Consider the following 20759-nt stretch of genomic DNA (forward strand, 5'->3'; position numbering starts at 1 on the left):
ATGTGAAAGTACATCTGTGAAAAATCATAGGCAGAACGATGATCAGCCGGAAATTTGCAGTCTTTATTGTATAGGCTATGATATCTACAGTGGATATGTGGGTCAGGGTGAACGTTCTCGCGCCTCTTTGCAAACTCTGCTTGCAAGCAGAGGGGACATTGCATTCTTCAGCCCAACATTGTCAAGTCATCTATCAAACCGTGGGGTGGGGTTGCTCGTACGATAACGGCTCTACTCTCGGTCCGTAGCTCAACTGTTGTGCCGATGTCGTGCATTCAAGCAAAGACGTAGCAGGGGATGCCATACTGGCAGACCGTTAGCGAGAGGATTGAGAAGACAAATAAATGCAGGGCCACATACGTTCGTGGGTACGTTGAACTTTAAGTTCTTATCCAGATCTGAGATCTGCTGGATCTCGTCTGACTTCAAGTCGAAGCTTGTCACATCCAAGTTCTGCTGCAGACGGTGCTGGGAATTACTCTTGGGAATGACGGACAAGCCACGCTGTGTCGACCAACGCAGGAGTACCTTGGATATACGTCAGCAACTGCATACACCCGCTCTTTACAATCCAGCATACCTGTGCTGGCGTCTTGCCATGTGCTTCTGCGATATTTGTGATAACTGGGTGATCAAACAGTAGAGGTGTGTCTGCAGCGACTTTCATATCGCACTCAAGGAATGACTGAGGCCCAAACGACGAGTATGCGGTGACGGCGATGCCATACTGCTCAGCGAGCTTGAGCAGGTTGGGCTGGACGTAGTAGGGGTGGTGCTCGATCTGAAGTGTCGCGGGCTTGACCTTCGCATATGTGAACATGTCGAGCAACAGTGCACCATTGTAGTTTGAGACACCAATGCTCTTTGCGAGACCCTTCTTCTGCACGTCTTCCATCGCTCTCCAAGTGTCCTCAAGCCTTGCGTTGCTGTGCTCGATCTTGGTCGAGGCATCATCGTAGTACCAGCCAGGAGGGTAACGAGTCTCAGGAGCGACATACTTGAGGGCTACAGGGAAGTGAATGACCCACAGGTCAAAGTAGTCAATCCCCCAGTCAGCAAGCTGCTTCCTGGTAATGGGCTCAACCTTATCGTAGTCGTGGAAAGACTGCCATAGCTTGGAGACAATGAACAAATCCTCACGTTTCACAAGGCCCTCCTTGATGGCACGTGCAACACCTTCTCCAGCTTCCTTCTCGTTGCCGTAGTCTAGTCACTCGAGTCAGTATTCTCCTTCAGATATCCGCATTCGAGGCTTGACTGCGAAGTTATCCATGATTTCAGTCTCAGATCGGAACCGATCTGCCCATGCCAGTCGAGAGACTGATCACGTACCACATGCTCCGTCGAACAGTCGGTAGCCAGTCTTGATGGCGTTGTATACGGTATCCGCACAGGTGGCGTTGTCGACCTTCCACAGTCCAAAACCGACCTGCGGCATTTTGTTCCCATCGTTGAGCGTTACGTACGGAGTGTTGGCGGCCATTATGGCGAAGAAGTTGCGGTTGGAGGGTTGAGAAAGTCGCTGTACCGCAGGACGAAACGCTGGTGTAAGAGTAGGAACTGAAGCTCGAAAAGATGAAGAGAATCTTTCAAGCGAAACAGAAGAGCAGGATCGAGGGATATTAGTAGTTGCGCGGCAGTAACGTCCAGCAAGCATGACCTCCAAAAGTCCCTGGTTGCTGCAAGAATCCGGGCGCCTCTCCGGTATATACGGCGCGCTAAACACGAAATAAACACGGCCCTGCGTCTTCTACCGTACAGCTAGAGCTTCTCTTTACCCTGGGTGGATAAGCTTCCGGAGGCATTTACCCTTCTTTACGCAGGATCGTGGATTTTGCATACTGTACCTATGTGTACCCCGCATCTACGTAGATCATCCTGCAATCGCTGAGGTAGGATCACTACGGTGTTGCAAAGCAGTGCGCAAACCAAAGCACACAGTCGACATTTCCCTGAGACCTGCTCTTCTTGGATCAGTGACTACATTCAACTCTACAATGGTATGCTGTCAGTCCGCGGTTGTTGTGCATGGTGGGGCTCTTTATCGAAGCTGCCCCGCGATTCGTTTGTCGCGACTGACGGCGGGTAATCTGCTTTGAAGCACCGGGTAATACTTGCTCAACATTGATCCATCGGCAGACATCGTCGGTGTAGTTATGACCGCGCGGCTGTTCGGACGTTATGAAGCTGATGTTTCAGGGCCTGCATGGAAGTTTGAACAGTCTTCGTTGCGGGTCGCGGTCGCTCGGGCCGTAGACCTCGGGATGATGATCATCTGTGGAGTTTGTGAGGACTTTGTGGAGCAACGCGAATCGTACGTTCTGTGGAGTCTTGAAACACGAATCGCACAGCGCATTGTATGTCTCTGGTGTGTGCTTCAAGGCCCTCCAATATTGCAACTGTGGTTCGATTCTTGTGGGCGTGCGTGGGCTTTGACAACTCAACAAACTCAATCGCAATGAATGTGAAAGCTCCAGCGAAAAGGTGGTGCAAGTCTCTTGTGCAACCGAGGATGCCGAAACCAAGCAATTGACCACAATCTTGGAAGTGCCCTCGGAAGAATATCGTAATGAAAAACTCTAAGATTCCTTAGAAAAGCGGAATTTTGTGATAGTAATGCTCAATTTCAAGCGTTGCAGGGCTATTTGCGGCTTCTTTGGGTTAAGCAGAGCAAGTCTAGCCGAGTGAGTACCTTGCTGACAGCCCAACCGAGCAATATCCTGCATCGACGTTAGCTTACAGTCATGCTCTAGCAGTGAACAGAAGTTACCTTGAAGGTACAAAAGAGAGCAGTGCCTCTTATCACCGCATCTCTGAGATTCAAAGAGTCGTTCAATCAGCCCTCGCAAGCTTGCTCAAACGTAGTAGTCGATTCCGTCACTAGCGGCAACTCCTTCCAGCTCGAGAACTTCCTGCCTCTCTCCAACAAGGCTTAAGCACGACTTACGCCACACGTAGTAAAGAATCTTAGGAGCAGAAACAAAAGCAATCGAACAACACATCCGGGGTCACCTTTTAATGCCAGTCACAATGTCGTATAAGACAAGTGTTTCCCCGGCTTCCCCGGCTTCTCCAGAGAACGATTACAAGCGCCTTTGGAGCAGCTGAATGCAACAGCAACCTGTATACGATCAACTACCGTCAATCGACGCCATTATCCACCGCTCAGCAAAAGTCCATAGCAACAGTGGCGATACTGCTCCTCTCTGGACTCTTCGAAGCGCGCAACCTTCGCAGAAGCCTTTAAATCTGACGAACGTTCCAGCTCCAAGCATGGTGTCTTCAACACCCATAACCCACATAGTCCTCTTCAAATACCGCCCCGACATATCCTGGACCGACTTCCAAACACACTTCACCTCCTTCCAATCCCTGCAGACGCGATGCCTGCACCCCTCCACCGGCAAACCGTACATGCTCAGCATGCGCATGGGGCAGAACAACTCCTGGGAACCCTTTTCCAAGGGCATGACACACGGCTTCATCCTCGAATTTGCATCGCAGGAACACCTCGACTATTATCTACTCCAGGATAAGGTTCACGCCGAGTTCTCAAGAAATGCGAAACCGCTGATCGAGGACAGCGTGGTGGTCGATATCAAGGACGGCTTGTTGTTTGGCCCGAAGCCGCGGAAGCCAGTCGGTCAGGGGGGGGGTGTGGAAAGGTACGTGTCACTGCCAGGATATCGAGTGGGAGGTCAGCATTGAAGAGGGGGAGAAGCTGAAGCATATCGTGTGCCACTGCGATACTTGTAAGAAGTTGGGTGGTGGGCCGTATAGTTGCAACTACATCGTTCCCCAGGAAGCTCTCACTATCCTGCGAGGGAGGACGGGAGAGTATGCGTACAAGGGTGCGAGTGGAAAGGATGTGCATTGTTACTTCTGTCCAAGGTGTACGAGCCATATTTATCATCACCAGGATGCGATGCCGGAAAAGGTTATTGTCAGGACGTTGTTGCTTGATGGGGGGAATGAGCTGGAGGCTGGTGGGGAAATTTTTGCGAGAGGGGCGTTAAGCTGGGCGCAGGATTTGAAGAAGGCATTGGCTCAACCGGTTCCTGCGAAGAGTGCTGCGAAGAGCAATGGTGTCAATGGGACGAGCGGATTATAGAGTAGAATGTACAGCGAAGTCAAGACAACTGTCAAATTTCTTTCATTCATTCTTGCTAGAGTCAACGGCTTACGCCTTGATCTCAGTAACAAGCTTGCCCTGATTGCCTCCCGAGAACAATGTCATCCATGTCTTGGGAGCATCCTCGAACTTAGTAGGCACAACAGTCTCGCTCTCAGGATCGATCTTGATCTTGCCATCCTTGATGCCCTGAGTAATAGCCCCAAGCATGTTTCCAACCTTGCCCGAGGTCATCGCATCAATGACAATGAAACCCCTAACCTCGATCCTGTTCGCAATGATCTCGAACCAGTTCTTAACACCAGCGTTGGGGTCGTTGTACGTCGAAATAGCACCGCACGCAGCGACGCGACCAAAGCGCTTGATGCGCGAGAGCATGAGGTCGAGAATCTCGCCGCCGACGTTGTCGAAGTAGACCTCGACGTAGCCTTCAGTGGCCTTTTTGAGGTCCTCCTTGAAGGAAGCGGCCTTGTAGTCCACACAGACATCAGCACCCAGGCTCTCGACCCACTTGCACTTTTTCTCACCGCCAGCGATACCAATGACCTTCTTGCAGCCAATCAAGTGCTTGGCGATCTGAACGACCATGCTGCCAGTAGCACCTGCAGCACCAGAAACGACAACAGTATCGTCTTTTGTCGCGCGCGCGATGTCGGTGATGCCGTAATATGCTGTGAGACCGGGGCCACCGAGGGAGCCAATGTAATTTGTAACACGAATGCCAGCCTTCTCGTCAGCAGCAACGGCACGGACCTCGTTTGCCTTGACGACAGCGTAGTCTGTCCAGCCCAGCGAGCCGGTAACGAGTGTGCCCTTCTTCAAGCTGTCGACGTTCGACTCGACGACCTCACCAATGGCGTATGAGCGCATGACCTCGCCCTTCTTGACAGGAGGAACGTAGAGACGCTCCGGGTCCATGCCCTTCTGGATCCATCCACGCTGTGCAGGGTCGTTTGAGAGGTAGAGGGTTTTGACAAGGACCTGGTCGGCGCCAACCTCAGGGAGTGTGACGTTCTCGAGCTTGAAAGTAGCATTGGCGCCCTCAAGAACAGGGTCGGCATGGGGAGGGTTCGATAGAACCCATTGGTTTGCTTGTTGTCCAGGCATTGTGTGTGTTTGTGTTGGTTGACGGTGGATTTTGGTGACTTGGTGTGTCAATGAAAACCTAGGGAATGGGACAGGGCAGTGTATATCTATACCAAAGTGCAATTGATTTCAAAGCAGCAAAGAAGTTTGAAACGGAAGCCTGCATGCGACTACCATGTGAGGCTCAAGCGTTTTAGATGCGGTGAACCTCGGCTTCTAGACACGACACAGGTGGATACTTTTTTGGCCGCCTTTGCGGTGTGTAGACTCAATGCCTGTATGATATACTCCGCTGTTCGTCCTATACGAGACAATGATCTTTTCAGTTATCTCGAGTTCAGTTGGGGTGGAATGGACGAAGTTACTGCGGTCCATTGCTTCAGCGATTTTCAGTGATTAAAAAGTAACCATGACGCAACAAGCCAAGCATTGCCACAAGTCGACACTTCTAGAATTGTTGTCTCGGTGCTATTACTCGCCCAGTAACTGACAAGACCGCATTGAATCGAGCTGTCCATTGAGGTAGCGGTGACGACAAAGAATGGTGGGGTAGCTGTCTTTGAGTTAGAAATCCGAGGTGGGCTGGATTGTATGAATCGTGCTTCTCGCGCTAGCGGGCTCTGGCGACTAGTAGAAAGCTCATGGAGTCTGAGCATGGAGACCGCAAGGCTCCGGCCGGGATGTTGTTCTTACAAGTTGACGATGCGACAGGTTGTGAATTCTGCCCAGCTGTAGAAGTCCTCACTTTTCGATCGTGATGTCGATAGCAAGTAGCAGGCCGTATTGCGGAAGAAACACCACTCGAATGGAAGCAGACACTTTACCTAGGTTGGTAAAGTTGTCAATTGAATGCTTTGTTCACGTAACTAGACAACGTTACGTCTCATGAGCAAGCAATATTAATAGCACCCTGGGGAATGGACGGTGGAACACAAGCTAGGTCTCAATAGGTTGTTAAATAGCAACTTGAGTGCCTCTCAGGTCATTTGAATCACTATCATGCATTAACCCACTCGTTCGTTCGAAGTCCCATTCATTTGTAGACCTATAATGCAGCATGCAGATCCCAAGATTAGCGCAACCCAAATGCCCCTTTGCGCACATCAGGTATCAGGTAATCAAATTATATGCTTTTCCAGTCTTCCCAAGCAATGAGCCGTTCGACGGAATAAAAAAAGACGCGAGGAATCGATGTCGTGGCGCGCTTGATGCTCATCGCCCACTGGGCGAAGCTTGTTTGTGGTATAGAGAAATGTTGATGTTGTGGGTAGATTATGCGGTGAAACGGCGGGCGACCTTGGCCATAACTGATAGATTCGTTAGTCACATAGAATGTTGAAGGCTAATAGTGAACTTACCGTGCAGAGCGACGACGCTGAAGATGAAGACAACAGACAGAGTCATGACAACGACAGGATCGACCTTGAGACCGGGGGACTCATCAGTGTACAGCCCTAAAGATGTATGTTAGTACGTTTCCGCTTCCATGATCCGTTTTGAGAGTCCTCTCCCCCTCGAATTCCGTTCCATCTACTGCACGATGCCGTACTCGCGTTCCAGGATACATTTCTCTCGCGAGAATATCGACCGTCTGGGGAAAAACTTACTCAGCATAGTGCTTGAGCTGCCACCAGCACCGGCGGCCCTTGTGCTGCTTGGTCGCTGGTTGGAGACCTTCTCAGCGCGGTCGGCGGCGGCCTTCCTGCGCATAACTGTGGCAGGGCCACCCGGAGGCTTAGGAGACGCAGGGCGCGCGGTCGTTGTGCCGGACGCGGCATTGTTGACGGGGGAGGTGGGGCGCGGTGCAGACTGTTGGAAGCATGTCAGTTACTGTTGGCTAAGATTGTAGCTTGCATGGTTGCGGCATATCAAGACTGATGTATGGTTCGAAGCTGATGCTTTGCTCGATAAAGCGAAGAAGTACTGTTCGAAACAATAGCAAAAGAGACGCTTAACGCAGGTCCTCCGATTGCATGGCCTGGTCATTGAATACTGTGGTCGCATGTACAACGACCAGCGGCCATCTGTCCTTTGTGTGCGCGCCTTGGAGGCCAATTGATTGAGGAGAGGCCATCTACTCACCATGTTGTTCGTGTATTACAAGGACCGGAAGAAGTAGACCGAAGGAGCGTGGATGGGGGTGGTGTACGTGTGATGGTTGGGGTGGTAGTCGGGTCTTAGCTAACTGAGAGGCCACGCTTCTAGAAATGCTGCGAGCCGGGGTTGGTCAGGGTTAGCTTAGCGCACCGCGGCTAGCACAGACGCACAGGCGCACAGGCGCATTTCACCACCACGTCCCTTTCACTGCGTTACCCCGGACTAAGACAGTCGTCAAAGCTTCGATTGGCCAGAGCTTGTAAGCTTTAGACCTCACCGGCACGGTCAGTGGAAGATTGTTGCCCCAAAACCACTTTTCGCATTGTTCCTCAGATGTGCCAACCTATACATAACGTCCAGAAATTACAGGAGCTGGAACAAATCCACCACTCCATGTCGCAAATGCTCCCAACCAGATCCTACCAGATCGTAAGACTAGTGACCGAAGCATGAAGAACAATAAATCCGCAAGAACTCCCCACCGACCCATAAAGCGAAAGAACCGGGACAACCTTTGGCCCACAAGTAAACACCCCATGTAACCCACACGTGAAAGGTATATCATCTTCAGCCAGACCCAGATGCAGACAAACGCGCCGTAAAAGCATGATTGGAACCCAGGATAATTTTTCGCCGACCACCCATAACCTGTTCCGCCTGTGGATATTTGTTGGAAAGCCGACACGAATGCCTAGGACACCTTGAAATGCAGAAACTCCGGATGTGCATCAAGACTCCCTAATCAAAACTCCATTTTAGCCCCAGACAGAGGCCTGAACACCTTGGTTGGGTGTGTTACCCCAGGGACCATTGTTCCAGATAGCAGCACCCTTGTCGGTAATCGTCGACGAAGGGTTCAAAGAAGAGGACGTAGTAGCGACGTTGTGTTGTTCGCTAGCGCTGTAAGAGTTGTAGCCAAGCGGCGACGGGAGAGGTGTAGTAGCCCGCTTGCCGAGAGGAGCACCAGCTGGCTGGTGCTGGTTGGGGGCAGGGCGAGTGCCGATGGGGGCGACGCCAGATCCGTTGGCCTTGGGGCCGGGGACAGGAGGAGAGCCACCGGGGGAGGAGTTGGAGGTGCGGCTAGCCTGCTGCGCATCGAACAGACCGAAGGCCTGGTTCTGATGGGAAGAAGGGGACGAGTTGCTGTTGGCACGGGCCTCTTGGGCTCCACCTGCAGCCTCCTTGTCTCCTCGTGGGGGCATCTGAACAGCAGCCTCGCCGGAAACATTCTGTGCCTGCATGCCGAAGGGATCGAAAGCCAGAGGAGAGGCTCCACGGTTGGCACCGGCTGACTGGACTCGGACGTCCTGGCTGGAGGTGGGGTTGTTATTGTAGAGGGCTGAGTTCTCGCCGTACAGGGCACGATGCTGGCGGGCGATGAGTTCGCGGCGGTCGTCTTCATTCATGGCATTGGGGCTCATGGAGCGGTCCGACTTGGATCCAGATCCCGAAACGTCTATTATCCTAGTCAACCACTGTCCTTCCTCTATTGTTGCCCTGACTCTGAGTCCTTACTTCTGTGATATTGCTGCTCCTGGTGGTAGTTGCGCAGCTCACGCTCGCGCTGAGCAGCCATCCGTCGCTTTGCCTGCGCCATCTGGTCCGCATCGTTGGGTCGCGGCGCAAAGCGCTGGTTCTGGTAGAAGCCCTGCGCATTCGAGGCCGAGTGGGAGCGCATGCCGTCGTACTCGCTGACCGAGTGGTGGCGCTGCTGGCCGCCGTAGCGAGCGTCTGTGTCCGTCAGTCGGTGTTCTCCGTATTAGTCTCGTCGTGTTGGCGTACCTTGCTGCTCGGGATATGGGCGGGGACCACCCATCATGGGCATCGACTCGCGACGGCTGCTGCCAGTCTGGGGCGTGGATGGAGGGTAGCCGCCGAATGGCTTTCCGCCCTTGGCGAGATTCTCGGCGGCGCGTTCGACTTCTGCAGAGAATGTATTAGTCGAGTTCATAGCCCTTGTCAGAAGCCTGTCACTGCCATGCGCTGTCACTGTCCGCAGCCCAACATGGTACTGACACCTTCGACCCCAAACTCCTGCCATGACATACCGTCAAACTGCGCAACAAAGGCATTGGCCTCGTCCCTGTTCACGGTCGAGCTGGCGCCTGGATCCATGTTACTCTGTGTCCTGCCACGGCTATAAACACTGTGTCCGGTACCTGAACGGGAGGGCGGCTGCGGCTGCTCCCACGACGACTGGCGGCCCGGAGCAGGCGCAGGCCAGGAGGGGTCGTTGTAGTAGGACATGGCCGGCGGAAAGTGAGTTCGTGTGCGGCGGCTGCGGTGTTCGTCGTTCGGCGGTCAATATTATGGTCGTCTGTTTGTGGACGGATGGAGATGTTCCGAGAGAGCAGCGAAGCCCTGCTGCACACCGTGTCAGAGAGAGGCAGTCAATTGCAGGGTGAAGGAGCGGAACCGGTCGGACGGGCGTAAGTATGCACGGGATGGGGGCGGGAAATGAGGTCGACTCGGAAGCGCAGATTTTTTGGCGCGCTCCTAAGTTGCGGAGATGCTTGAGATAGGGTCCTGCCGCTTACCGAGAAATGCAACTCCAGAGACTCGACGCAGGAATAAAGAACGACTGCGGTTCACTCTACAGATCTACAGATATGCAGGTGAAGTAACCGAGGGGCAGCACAGCTGAGCGGTAGTCAAGGAAGGGTTGGTACGGGAAGACTCGCGGAGCGGTTTCGAAGGGGGATATTCCTCACATACATATTAGTCGTACGCTAACCCTGGCCAAGCGCTCAGGCCCGTGGGTCGTGAGGAGCGGAGGGAGATTGAAAGATGCAGTTAGCCTCGAGTTCGCGCACGCAATCAACTGATGGGCCTGCGTCCGTCGCGCTGCAGCGGCTCATGTTGTATCATGGCAGACCCGCAATAGCCTCACGGTCGAGGGCCCCTTCATCTTCAACATCTTCAACATCTTCACCTTCGTAGTTCTCGCCCGGGGACGGCCAAGGGGGCAGAAGCAGAATTTGCGGACATGACGTTTGTGGCAGCTGCAGGCCGTCCTCCACGCTGTGGGAGATGCATGCTGCTTGGTGCGCTAGCGATGTGAGCGTCTTCGAGCACCACCAACAACCCTTCTTCGGTTACGAACATACCTTGGGTAGGGCCACATAAATTCCCGTCAGGCCGCGCTCTCCTTTTCCCGAAGCCGCACGTGGACCCTGGCTGAGACCCTCTCTGTGCTTTGATACACGCAGTACCCCAGACGGCCACGCGCAGCGAGCAGTTGTCTTCTGCATCAACTTCTGCGAACCACTGTGTTCGAAGCCCAATGATCAGCTCTGCCCTACCGGACGCATGGCTGCAGAAAAGTCTGAAAAAGGATGCATGCCATGCCATCCTGCACACCCCACCTCGGGCCCAACCACTACCCGCACAGGACCACACCGTCTGCGCCGTCCGTCTTCGGCAGGAGAATGCAATCTTCAGCTGCCAGCGTGATCAGCTTTACCCTCCTTCATCGCAGACTACTCGAGAGCCAGCCCACTATGGTGCGGGGCTGCCACGATATCGTGGACATCGTCCAATCAGCACCACAAGTCGGTGATGGTATTGACCTGTGGCTGCTGTTGGTGTACATTTGCAAGAAATCGAAGAGCAATTTCATCAGCAAAGATGCGTGGCTTGTGAAGACGTTGATCATTGATGTTGCTCTGCCATCCTCAAGTCTCAACAGGACATCTCGGTCCTCTTTAATCGAAGTTCCGTACCTGCCGGGACGGGCTTCTTTCCAGATGAGGCTTGAGCGGGTATGGGGCATGCAAGCCGTCGCTGTCCTGCGGGTGCAGCGCTTCTGCGGACTAAGCAGTCATCAAATGCACAGCTTGCAACACCGTGTACACAGTGGGATGCCAAGCTCGCAGTCAATAGTCATACAAGCCGTTTGTCGGAAACCCGTTGCCGGTCTTCCTAATGTCAGCTTCAATGCTACACCACAACAAACAACTCACCGTTCGCGCAACCTGTCTATGTGATACACAGCGCGTTGACGAGCCTCATCTGACCAGTGTAATGGCCGCTAAACGTCGATGCAGCGTGCCCGTGCCAAAGCCATCCAGGATTGCCAACGGCTCGGCAATACTTGCCGTGGCAGCTCCTGCCCATTCTCTCTCAACGGCTGCACAGCCCTTTCTTTCTCACAACATCAAAGTCATCTTTCAGAAGCGTGCCCCCGAACGGACCAAATCTCTTTTTCTTCTCCAGATCGGTTCTTGTCTCACCTTTCGTCCGTCATCACATCACATTCCGTTGCACCTGCTTGTGTGATTAAATTGTCGATTCTCTAACACCGGATACCCCTTTGTCACGCGCATTTCGAAGGATGACATCGCCGCCAGGCAGCGCAATCAAGTTCGTTGTTCACGTACCAGGACAATGGTCGTCAATCAACAAGCATGTCGAACGAGACATCAAACACCTGCAATCACGCTTGCGACCATGTCCCCAACGGCCATCTCAGCCACAAATTCTAATCTTATCCTACTGATGTCAAAGACCATCATTCAAAGACGAACCTGACATCAGATGGTGGTCACTGCCACAACGGAAGTTTCCTCTTACCATTATCCTGGAGCCACGCCCGGTGCACAAACAGAGCCCTGGCCAGCAGGTGACGTCCCTGCGCAAGGTCGAAACTTTATATGCCCCGGACATGACATTGCCCTATTCACTAGTAAATTCACCGCTACATGTTTTATGCTAATTGCTAGGATCTCCAGAGAGCATCAATCCAACCCCCATACACGATCATGGCTGCGCCGACCCTAACATTACTCAACCTACCTCCAGAGCTGATACTCGAAATCGCTGACTATCTGCCTCCGGATGGTATATTGGCTCTCAAGTTCTCGCATCGAGCCTTGGACTATTCACTCCCCCTTGCACCTCGACTCAGAAATCGGACCCTGTCGCGTTGCGCTCGTCTTGCAGTCTGCAGCTACCTCGCAAAACCAAACCCGAACCCAACCCACCTTCGTTGCATTCTGTGCAAAGCAGTCTATCCTCTCAAGTCCTTTCAGTCATCGAGCAGCCCGGCTTGCGCGCCTTTGTCATTCGCAGTTGATGTGGGGCAAATGGAGGTAGTCGAGCTTCCGCAAAGGCTCTGTGCCTGGCATGTTGGCCGTCTGGCAAGAATTGTCCATACCGAACCTGCCGGTAAGAACATGTGGGTCGCCAGCTCAGAAGAAATGTGTATGCACTGTGGAGCGATTCAGTCTTGGGCGAAGTGTGATTGCTCGTGCGACAGCTGTTCGGTCAGAGCTGTGACAGCATACACTCGATACCTGAACAACAAGACGGAATGCAGAGAGTTCGTCTTCTACAGGAAGGCCGTGACCGACAAGGTCATGTCGCCACACGGGACTACAAGGAGTCAGTTGTTCGTCCGAGAGACATGCTTTGAGCCTGGTACGTACCTTACAGCCCCAGGACCTGGCAGCCGTGCTACGAGCTAACGTGATAGTAGACTCTGCAGATCAAAATCCTGTCATCCATATGCCAGTCCAGCACTCTGAGGAAGACGCGCCACATGTCGTCAGTCAGGCCCAGACTTGCACGGTTGTAAGCCGCCCAACGAGCATTACATCTGACACCTTCCTGCCTGCATCTCGAACACATCCATAGAGTCCAGTTCATCTTGTCGAGGGCTGCCGGTGCGGTTGATTGGAAAGTGGTCGTATAGTCATATCGGCCATTACGTTACATGCCTCTCGCTTCTCCTAACATCCGCTCTTCTCCCTGATTACGTAGACATCATCCTCCACCAAAAAGCCTGCTTTTTCGATATCGCTTCGACTCGACCGCCGGGCCTGCAGCTCGCTGCTCCAGCTTCTTACAGTAGCCAGCGCCCACCATTGTGCAATCATCAGCACCAGACCACCGCAAGCAACGCCCACCTGCATCATGCCAAAGCTTTTCGAGCACTGCACGAGCCACTCCTCATCCCAACCAAATCCAGCATCGATGTCTCGGCATATCGCGGTCTCGTCTATCCGCCAACTCGGAATCACCGGATTCATATAACGGAGGTCGTATGAAAGGAGGGTGTTGATAAGTGCGAGAGTGACGAAGGATAGTGTGGCGGTGTGAACAAGGGTGTAAGCTGACACAAGCTTGGGCAGCAACTATATATGCGCGTCAGTGGTCGTGTCTCAGGCTTGCAGTATACGATCGGTTTGAGTTTGGAATATTCGGCATTGCTCGGCCTTGCTGTGCGAAGGAGTGCTTACCCTCATTGCTCCTACAAGCCCCAGCACGCTGGCGAAAGCGGCCAATCCGTTATACATCAGCGACCAGAATGCCCATGTCTGATCATCTCCCGGTAACGCGAAGGACAGTGAAAGTAGCAAATGTGTCGAAAGCGTGAGCGCCGGTAAAATAATCGCCAGAAACCTATTTACAATTAGCCATGTCCATTCAACCTCAATATTCGCGTTTTCGCACTTCAAGACACGGTTTGCACGTTCCGGAAGTCGCGGAAACATACCTAATCTGCGTCTGCTCTCTCGACAACTCCATATTTAAAATTAAATACGTGCGCACGCTGAACAGGAAAGCAAAACAGTATCGTAAGGGTATCAAGGCGTGCGCAGGCAAAGGAAGCGAGGTCGAATGCACGCAAGGGCGCCGGTATTGATATGAATAATCCGTGATCCAAAGTTAAGACCTGACGTGACCTTGAGAAACTGCATTCGCTAGCCGTGCTTCCCCGAACACTACACTCCTACTCGTCCGACTTCAGAACATTTTCAAGACTATAGGTCCCAGGAACGAATGAATAAGGCGGAATTTAGTAGATTCAGTGGACTTAGAGCTGTCTGACTAACCCGTGCCGGAGGGATGCTTTAGCTCCGGACTTCCGCGGATGCGCGCGACGTCATCAGTCGAAACCTTACGGCCCCGGTGTTTTAACTTCAGAGCTCATTCTCGACCGGGTATGTCGGGTAGTGAAAAGCTTAAATCTCAGAATTCTGGGGAGAAAGAGCAGCGAGAGCATCGCTTTTGGCAGCTTTATTGGTGCGCAAAGGGCGAGCGATAGGAAACCGACTCGTTGGGGTTAGGGCTGCGGGAACGCGGATCACGGCGATGCGGTTGTGGAGGCTACCGCAAGTAGGCATCACGGGAGCGTCATGGGTGTGGTATGCGCTATATTGGTTTAACTTGGAATTGGAAGGGGGTTTCAAGCAGATTGCCATCCCGTGAGTTTGCGCGAGGGTGTGATGTAAGACTATATTTTTGCAACTTGCGTGGAGAGATTGTTGTGGTTGTGCACGCGACACAAAGGAGCCAAGATGTGGAATGTGCAAATGTGAGTATGGTAGCGAGGCTTGTTTGTAGATTAGCAAATGCAGCCAAATTTGGATGCAGCTTTGCCTGATTAAGGGTGGTGATGGTTGGATCGCTTGATCTTCGTGTTTTTTTTTCGGAGTTTAGGGTTGGGTGGGGCAGAATACGGTCCTTACGACGGGAATTGATGACGCAAAGATATGTGATGGCAACGCGACGCGTCTTCTCAAAGCTCATATAGTTATCGAATATCATCTCCACGAACACCATTGAGGCATACAACGGCTTACTGCGATCACGAATCTGCCTCTCTGCCTCTTGCACAAGACTAGAGATGTCTGGGAACCTCGTCATCGTGACCTTACCAAGTAACATAATGTTACAGAGGTAACTGCGCATGAGATCCCAATACCCTTTAGCTGAAAAATGACTTGAGGAGAACTTGCGCGCAAGCTGACTCAGGCATGCGCGACGTAGTAAAGAGATGCATGGGATCTTTCAGGATGGCGGGGTCGCTGACACGTGGGCCGGCGTTATCAGCCTGATGTGCTCTTGGACCATACACTCAATACCCACTACCTCGACAATCAGATCATAATTTCGAGAAGACTTGGGCAACCCGCGCCGGCACACATGAGCTACCGATGTGAGACATGCTCCAATACGAATATCAAGCTCTCGATCCTTCGAAAAACGAGATAAGAATCGTACGATTTCCAGGTCCTATCAAGGAAGGCGAGCATCTTGTCCAATGCAACATACAACATGTTTCTCTGGATCAGACACTGCCTGAATACAAGGCATACCTTCAAGAAACAGAGCCGTTCAGCCCTACTATCGCCATTGAGGATTGGTTGAACGCCGAACAATCAAGCAATCTCCTCCCGGACCATCAGATAAAGGCAATTGTTGTTGACGCCTGGAGACATCCTGCTGGAGATGCACAAACCAGTGGAGAAAACACAGTTCCCGTACCTCCTCGCTTCACCTGGGGCGACTTCGAAGCTGTTTCTTACTGTTGGGAGTCAGATGTCCGTGACAAAGTCGTACTGATTGGCGATTATGGTATTCGTGTTCCTACAAGCCTCGAAGCGATGCTCCGAGAGTTGCAGAGACTACCTGAAGCACGCTCAGGTATAGGATTCTGGGTCGATGGATTGTGCATCAACCAGAGTGACATACTTGAGAAAAACCATCAAGTTAGTCTGATGCAGCGAATCTATTGTGAAGCCCTGAGTACGGTAGTCTGGCTTGGCCCTGGCGACGAAGGCAGTAATCAAGCAATTGAAGTCTTCAAGACCCTGCACAGGGATTACCTCGCCTTTTCACTCATCGAGGTCGATGGCAAGACTACGATTCTGGCGGAACCTCAGCGTGAATTTTCCGGAATACAGTGGATGCACGTACTCGACCTCTGGTCTAGAAACTACTTCAAGAGAATGTGGATTATACAGGAACTAGCCATGAACAAGACACTATCTATGTTCATGTGTGGAATCCACCGGTTCACACGAAGCGAATTACGCCAGGGAACCACGTGGGCTCGAGAACATGCTGGAGCCATCTCTCGAACCATACTGAAGGATGTCCACCCGAAGTCATTGCCCGAGGAAGTCGATCACGACTACGTCTGGCGCTTAGCCAATCATGTCGCCGATCTCATCAGGTTGGACGATACTCCGTCGATTGATCACATCTTTAACCTCGCCCGAAAATCTCAGGCCACAGATCCAAGGGACAAAGTCTATGGCTTGCTGGGTTTGCTACCAACGCGGATCACATCGTACCTTAAGCCCGACTATTCCAAATCTGTGGAAGAAGTGTATACAGACCTGGCGATCTCACTACTCAGGAGTTGCAGCAGGCTCGATGAAGTCTTGTCTTGGTGTGCTTTCACTGAAGGAAGCACACTACCTTCCTGGGTACCAGATTGGACGACCAGTCACCAGCGCAATCATCTCCAGTGGCTGCGCAAACGTGAAGCTGGAGGTAATGAGCGCCCAGTCTGGTCGTTACGGAATCGCGGAAAGTCACTTTGCCTCAGAGGTGTCAAGGTCGACCGAATTGAGTCCTCGAGTCGATCGACTTCCTCCATCCTACCGTACCGAGCTGTCAGCCCACCAAACCCGGCATTGAATATCGGGAATCCTACTTTTGGTCGTTATCTCAACAAGCCACAGCTTACAATGGCCTTAGACCGCACCATATTGCAAGATCATCCACACCGGTACGAGCAAGGTGACCTTACTGGTGTACCATGGATTCGATGGGGCGATGCAAAGCATTGTGAGGCGAAACATTTGCTGGAGTTGATCCCTGGTGTGACCGATCAATGGAAGATCTTCGATCGGTTCCGACAGAGCAATGCAGATTTCAATATATTTGGTCATACGTTACAAGACTTCTTCCCGAACACGGGTGACTACAGCAAAGACTTGGTTTATACGCCAATTGATTCTGACTCCATTGATGAGTTCAGCATGGTCTATGGAAATCCCGAAGACGATGGCAACCCTCGACTATTAAGGGTCAGCAACCTTGAACATGGATACAACAACCATCACGCCTCTAATATTAGGAGGGCAGCCGTGGCTCTCCAGAAGCGACGGCTCATCACAACTCGAACTGGATTCCTCGGACTCGCACCCGATGAGGTCAAGATTGGAGATACTGTTGCTATCTTGTTGGGTTGCAATCATCCTGTTGTTTTACGTCCACACGAAGATGGGTTCAAATACGTTGGAGAGTGCTACATCCATGGTCTGATGGATGGTGAAGCTGTTGAAGCGGCATACCACGGCGAATGTCAGTTTGAAGATATCTCGATTGTGTAAGGGGTCGACAAATCTACCAGGCATAAGGGCCTTTAGGCTGTAGCGAGGCAGTGGTACACTTCTAGGTTCGCTGTTATATTTCTATGCAACCACACACTCAAGGCCTGCCTGCTTGCGGGTCACGTATCCTATGTCTATTCTCTTCCATTGATGGCCTGTCTCGGCTAACGAAGAAATCAGAGGGCTATCGCCGTTTCATCCAGTCGGGATAGTCAGAGATTGTTCAGTTGCCAACGAAACTAATCCGAGGTCCATTTCCATAATCGCCGATAATATCCATCGCCTGCTTCTGTGGCTTCTCGGTATAGATTGCAATGCTCGTGATGTCTGAGATTTGCTCGACGTATAGCATGTCGAAGGGTAGATCTGGAGCGAACAGTGCGACCGACGGCGTGCCATGGACTTTATGCTCGACTACCGCTTGCAACGCTCAGGTAGATGGTCCATTGTTGTATGCATGCCTCGTTGACCCCAAGAGCTCATCAAAGAATACTGCGTACTTTCGACTCAGTGCTTGAAGGTCGATCCGTGTGATTCCCGTCGCTCCACAAGGGTGCATCGTCTGAGCTGCGTCCGATGTTGGTACACGAAGCTCACGATTCGTGACATCAAGACACCAGAAGATACGAAGCCCGGTGCCGATCGACTGCTGAGGCGAACTTCCACTTGATGACCTGTCCGTCTGGCCGCACTCTGCCTCCGTCCTTGGGAGCTTCATACTTGATAGGAAACACAAAACTATTGACCTTCAGAACCACCTCTTAAAGGTCGTCATGATTGGGTGTAATGAATGCCCAATACACAATGCTGTACCCATGATCTCTCCACCAGTGATCACCCTTGATGGATGGAACTTCATCGATGAATGCGATGAGCTCCAAATAGTTCCCGTCCGCGAATATGATCATCTTGTTCTTGGTTAACCTGTAAGCGTGACGACCGCCAGGCGTAAGCACAAAGTTGTCAGTGAGCCATGCCGGAAGATTCTGTAGTTCCTCGTAAGGGGTCTTGATAACGATGTGGTCAATCTGTGGTATCATAGTGGCTGCACAACTGATGCTGGCTCTAGCTTCTTGAACCCAAAGAAGCAGCACAGCACTGCTTAATGACTGAGAAGTTCTCCCGAAGACTGTGAGATGAGACTGCGCTTTGATGACGGACCCCAAATCTGACTGTGTGTGGTCGAAAGAATCGCACTGTTTGGAGGGGTCATGCCAAAGACGGAAGTGCAAGCCGGAAAGAGACATTTCTCGCCGGTTGCCCTGCAATGCGACCCCAGATACTCATTGAACGAGTCAGCCATATCCACACTGCTATCTGAGACTTTAATAAGTCCTTGCAATATAGACTTGGCATCTCGAATCCTCTTCTTTTTGGACGAGTTACAATGAAACACTCATGTGGCCCAAGCAAATTGTCGATGACACTGAAGCTTGGCCACAACCGTTATCCTTCGAGCTCGGAATTGTGCATTCTGGTTCCAATCATGAAGCATAGAGACATGCAGACTCGAATATAACGATGAACTTCCGATCCTTCACCTATCGCAGCCATTGCCAACTACCTACTGACCATGGAGACCATGGCAGACGACACCTTGCGCAATGGCTTCCTTGCTAAACCCAAAAATCTCTTCCAGGACCCCGAAGCCAGATGTCGCTGGAAGCTCGATTGCCTACTGCTGGTGTATGTCTTCATTGCCGGGATCTTGAAAGAAATGGACCAGGATGCGACCACGCAAGCCTACGTCAGCGGAATGAAGGAAGACCCACCATTTAACAGCAACGAGATTGTGTGGTTCCAGACCTACTTCTCCATTCCCTACGCGGTATGCATCGTCCTAGCCCAAATCATCCAGACGAAGGTCTGTTGCAACACCTCCGTTCGCCGTATGATCAGGGCCTGATTTGTCGCAGGTGCGGCCATCACTGTTTTTGCCAGCGTGTGAGATCTGCTGGGGTATCATGATGCTCTTGTAAGTGCCAAATGGAATTGGATGCCTTCGGGGCTGACTGTGACAGCACCTACCTCGCTCGTTCAGCGACAACGATCTACATCCTCCACTTCTTCCTTGGCATGTTCTCTGCTAGGTCTTGGCCTGGTATTGTCGCGTTGCTGTACAACTGGTACACACTTACGGAACTTGTCCTCAGACTCGCCATCTTCAACATGTCAGATGTCGCCGGAAGTGTGTTCTTAGGACTTGCGCAGGCTGAATTGCACAGAAGTCTGGACGGTGCCTGTGGCATCGCCGGGTGGTCGTGGTTATTAATCGTTGCTGGTTCCATAACCCTTCTATCTGGCAGCGTTCTGCCAGTACGCATGGTCCAATCGTGCCAACGCCTACTTCTTGCTTTACCTCAAAGACGTAGCAGACCTCGCAGGCCACAAGCTCTACTCCACCTACCAGGTCAATGCAATTCCCTTTGGCGGCTATACTTTTACCATTGCCGCCCGCATAGTCTACAGTTCGATATCAGGTTGCAAGCAATGGAGATGGCAAGTGTACATCTTCCTCGCGTGGGTCCACGTCGTTTCCACAGCTGTGCTTGCAGTCTGGCCGAAGTCCCATGCGACCATCATGGCATTCTACTTCCTCACATGTATGACGGAAGCAGATTTCCCAATTCTGATAGCTTGGCTCGGCGATATTTTGTGAAAAGAACCCGAGGTCCAAGCGATCGTGGTAGGAGCGTCTGTTACGATTGTGTACGTCGGTCACACAACAATCCCTCTGCAGGCTTGGGGAGTTGGAGATTGTCCCACGTATCCCATCGACTTTCCGCTTGCAGCATCCTGGTCGTGTTGTTGATCGTCTGGTATCTGAGCAATTACCCAACCTTGCTGGAAAACGGATTCGGCGATGCGGTAGACGAAGATGAGGTTGTAACCAAGGTGGAGTCACTTGAGATGAAGGCCCGATATGGAGGGGAGACGAAGCAGTCTGAGCAGGAGATGGTGCTTCGTCTCTTGGGTTGTTGAGATAAGCACTACCGTTGCAATGTAGACGACGTTTGGTGACATACCATAGCAGATCGTATAGCATGCATGGAGCCATACGTCCAATGATCGAAGGATCTTGTGAGACTCGAGGATCGTATTCGCTGACCCTTCCACGAACGTGCTCGCTTACTGGCCGCAACTTCGCAGAACATTGCTGTAACGGGCAACGTCACGTGTGAGAGGATTCGCGATGAGGGTCGCGGGAATTACAACGCGGATATATAAGTTTCGGTGATGCGCTGGCACTGTTGGCATCGCGAACCTTTTGCTGAAAGAAAGAACGTCTTGACTATAGAGAGTAGCCTTGATAG

General features: G+C 52.0%; 10 protein-coding genes across 10 annotated transcripts; 4 read left to right on the forward strand and 6 right to left on the reverse strand.

Moving 5' to 3' along the window:
* Positions 1-275: 275 nt before the first annotated feature.
* Positions 276-1483, reverse strand: BU25DRAFT_420215 (Aldo/keto reductase; the record flags this gene model as incomplete). Its single annotated transcript, XM_033707990.1, has 4 exons — positions 276-305; positions 361-528; positions 581-1206; positions 1333-1483. The coding sequence occupies 4 exons, from the start codon at positions 1481-1483 to the stop codon at positions 276-278; spliced, it is 975 nt and encodes a 324-aa protein (XP_033563550.1).
* A 1266-nt stretch (positions 1484-2749) lies between these two features.
* Positions 2750-4153, forward strand: BU25DRAFT_409256 (uncharacterized protein). Its single transcript, XM_033706014.1, has one exon. The coding sequence runs from the start codon at positions 3109-3111 to the stop codon at positions 3706-3708; it is 600 nt and encodes a 199-aa protein (XP_033563551.1). The 5' UTR covers positions 2750-3108; the 3' UTR covers positions 3709-4153.
* On the reverse strand, positions 4137-5559 carry BU25DRAFT_409257 (NAD(P)-binding protein). Its single transcript, XM_033706015.1, has one exon. It carries the CDS (start codon positions 5237-5239, stop codon positions 4181-4183), a length of 1059 nt encoding a protein of 352 aa, XP_033563552.1. The 5' UTR covers positions 5240-5559; the 3' UTR covers positions 4137-4180.
* A 931-nt stretch (positions 5560-6490) lies between these two features.
* On the reverse strand, positions 6491-9562 carry BU25DRAFT_457034 (uncharacterized protein; the record flags this gene model as incomplete). Its single annotated transcript, XM_033710077.1, has 7 exons — positions 6491-6525; positions 6577-6672; positions 6826-7027; positions 8083-8771; positions 8831-9046; positions 9098-9238; positions 9364-9562. The coding sequence occupies 7 exons, from the start codon at positions 9560-9562 to the stop codon at positions 6491-6493; spliced, it is 1578 nt and encodes a 525-aa protein (XP_033563553.1).
* Positions 9563-10243: 681 nt separating this feature from the next.
* Positions 10244-10666, reverse strand: BU25DRAFT_420219 (uncharacterized protein; the record flags this gene model as incomplete). Its single annotated transcript, XM_033707991.1, has 1 exon — positions 10244-10666. One exon carries the CDS (start codon positions 10664-10666, stop codon positions 10244-10246), a length of 423 nt encoding a protein of 140 aa, XP_033563554.1.
* Positions 10667-12075: 1409 nt separating this feature from the next.
* On the forward strand, positions 12076-12592 carry BU25DRAFT_337329 (uncharacterized protein; the record flags this gene model as incomplete). Its single annotated transcript, XM_033702668.1, is given in 2 exon segments — positions 12076-12495; positions 12509-12592. The coding sequence occupies 2 exon segments, from the start codon at positions 12076-12078 to the stop codon at positions 12590-12592; spliced, it is 504 nt and encodes a 167-aa protein (XP_033563555.1).
* A 202-nt stretch (positions 12593-12794) lies between these two features.
* Positions 12795-13627, reverse strand: BU25DRAFT_409262 (uncharacterized protein). The gene is made up of 2 exons (XM_033706016.1): positions 13555-13627; positions 12795-13449 (listed from the first exon to the last, which is right to left on the reverse strand). The coding sequence occupies exons 1-2, from the start codon at positions 13609-13611 to the stop codon at positions 13045-13047; spliced, it is 462 nt and encodes a 153-aa protein (XP_033563556.1). The 5' UTR covers positions 13612-13627; the 3' UTR covers positions 12795-13044.
* Positions 13628-14868: 1241 nt separating this feature from the next.
* Positions 14869-17709, forward strand: BU25DRAFT_409267 (uncharacterized protein). The gene has a single exon (XM_033706017.1). The coding sequence runs from the start codon at positions 15265-15267 to the stop codon at positions 17443-17445; it is 2181 nt and encodes a 726-aa protein (XP_033563557.1). The 5' UTR covers positions 14869-15264; the 3' UTR covers positions 17446-17709.
* A 213-nt stretch (positions 17710-17922) lies between these two features.
* Positions 17923-18473, reverse strand: BU25DRAFT_465547 (uncharacterized protein; the record flags this gene model as incomplete). Its single annotated transcript, XM_033710658.1, has 1 exon — positions 17923-18473. A coding segment is annotated over one exon (267 nt), but the record flags the coding sequence as incomplete, so codon positions are not given.
* A 554-nt stretch (positions 18474-19027) lies between these two features.
* On the forward strand, positions 19028-20429 carry BU25DRAFT_489948 (MFS general substrate transporter; the record flags this gene model as incomplete). Its single annotated transcript, XM_033711459.1, has 4 exons — positions 19028-19309; positions 19362-19420; positions 19467-19681; positions 19752-20429. The coding sequence occupies 4 exons, from the start codon at positions 19028-19030 to the stop codon at positions 20102-20104; spliced, it is 909 nt and encodes a 302-aa protein (XP_033563559.1). The 3' UTR covers positions 20105-20429.
* Between the last annotated feature and the right edge of the window lie 330 nt (positions 20430-20759).

This window comes from Macroventuria anomochaeta (genome assembly GCF_010093625.1).
Source record: "Macroventuria anomochaeta strain CBS 525.71 unplaced genomic scaffold BU25scaffold_10, whole genome shotgun sequence".
NCBI lineage: Eukaryota > Fungi > Ascomycota > Dothideomycetes > Pleosporales > Didymellaceae > Macroventuria > Macroventuria anomochaeta.

What these genes read in the sequence shown, in the direction of transcription:
- BU25DRAFT_409267 (XM_033706017.1), top strand. Translation starts at nt 15,265, where the DNA reads ATGCTCCAATACGAATATCAAGCTCTCGATCCTTCGAAAAACGAGATA.
- BU25DRAFT_409262 (XM_033706016.1), bottom strand. Translation starts at nt 13,611, where the DNA reads ATGTATAACGGATTGGCCGCTTTCGCCAGCGTGCTGGGGCTTGTAGGA. An exon ending in GGCTTGTAGGAGCAATGAGG is followed by an intron (nt 13,450 to 13,554) that starts GTAAGCACTCCT and finishes GCGCATATATAG; the next exon opens with TTGCTGCCCAAGCTTGTGTC.
- BU25DRAFT_409256 (XM_033706014.1), top strand. Translation starts at nt 3,109, where the DNA reads ATGCAACAGCAACCTGTATACGATCAACTACCGTCAATCGACGCCATT.
- BU25DRAFT_409257 (XM_033706015.1), bottom strand. Translation starts at nt 5,239, where the DNA reads ATGCCTGGACAACAAGCAAACCAATGGGTTCTATCGAACCCTCCCCAT.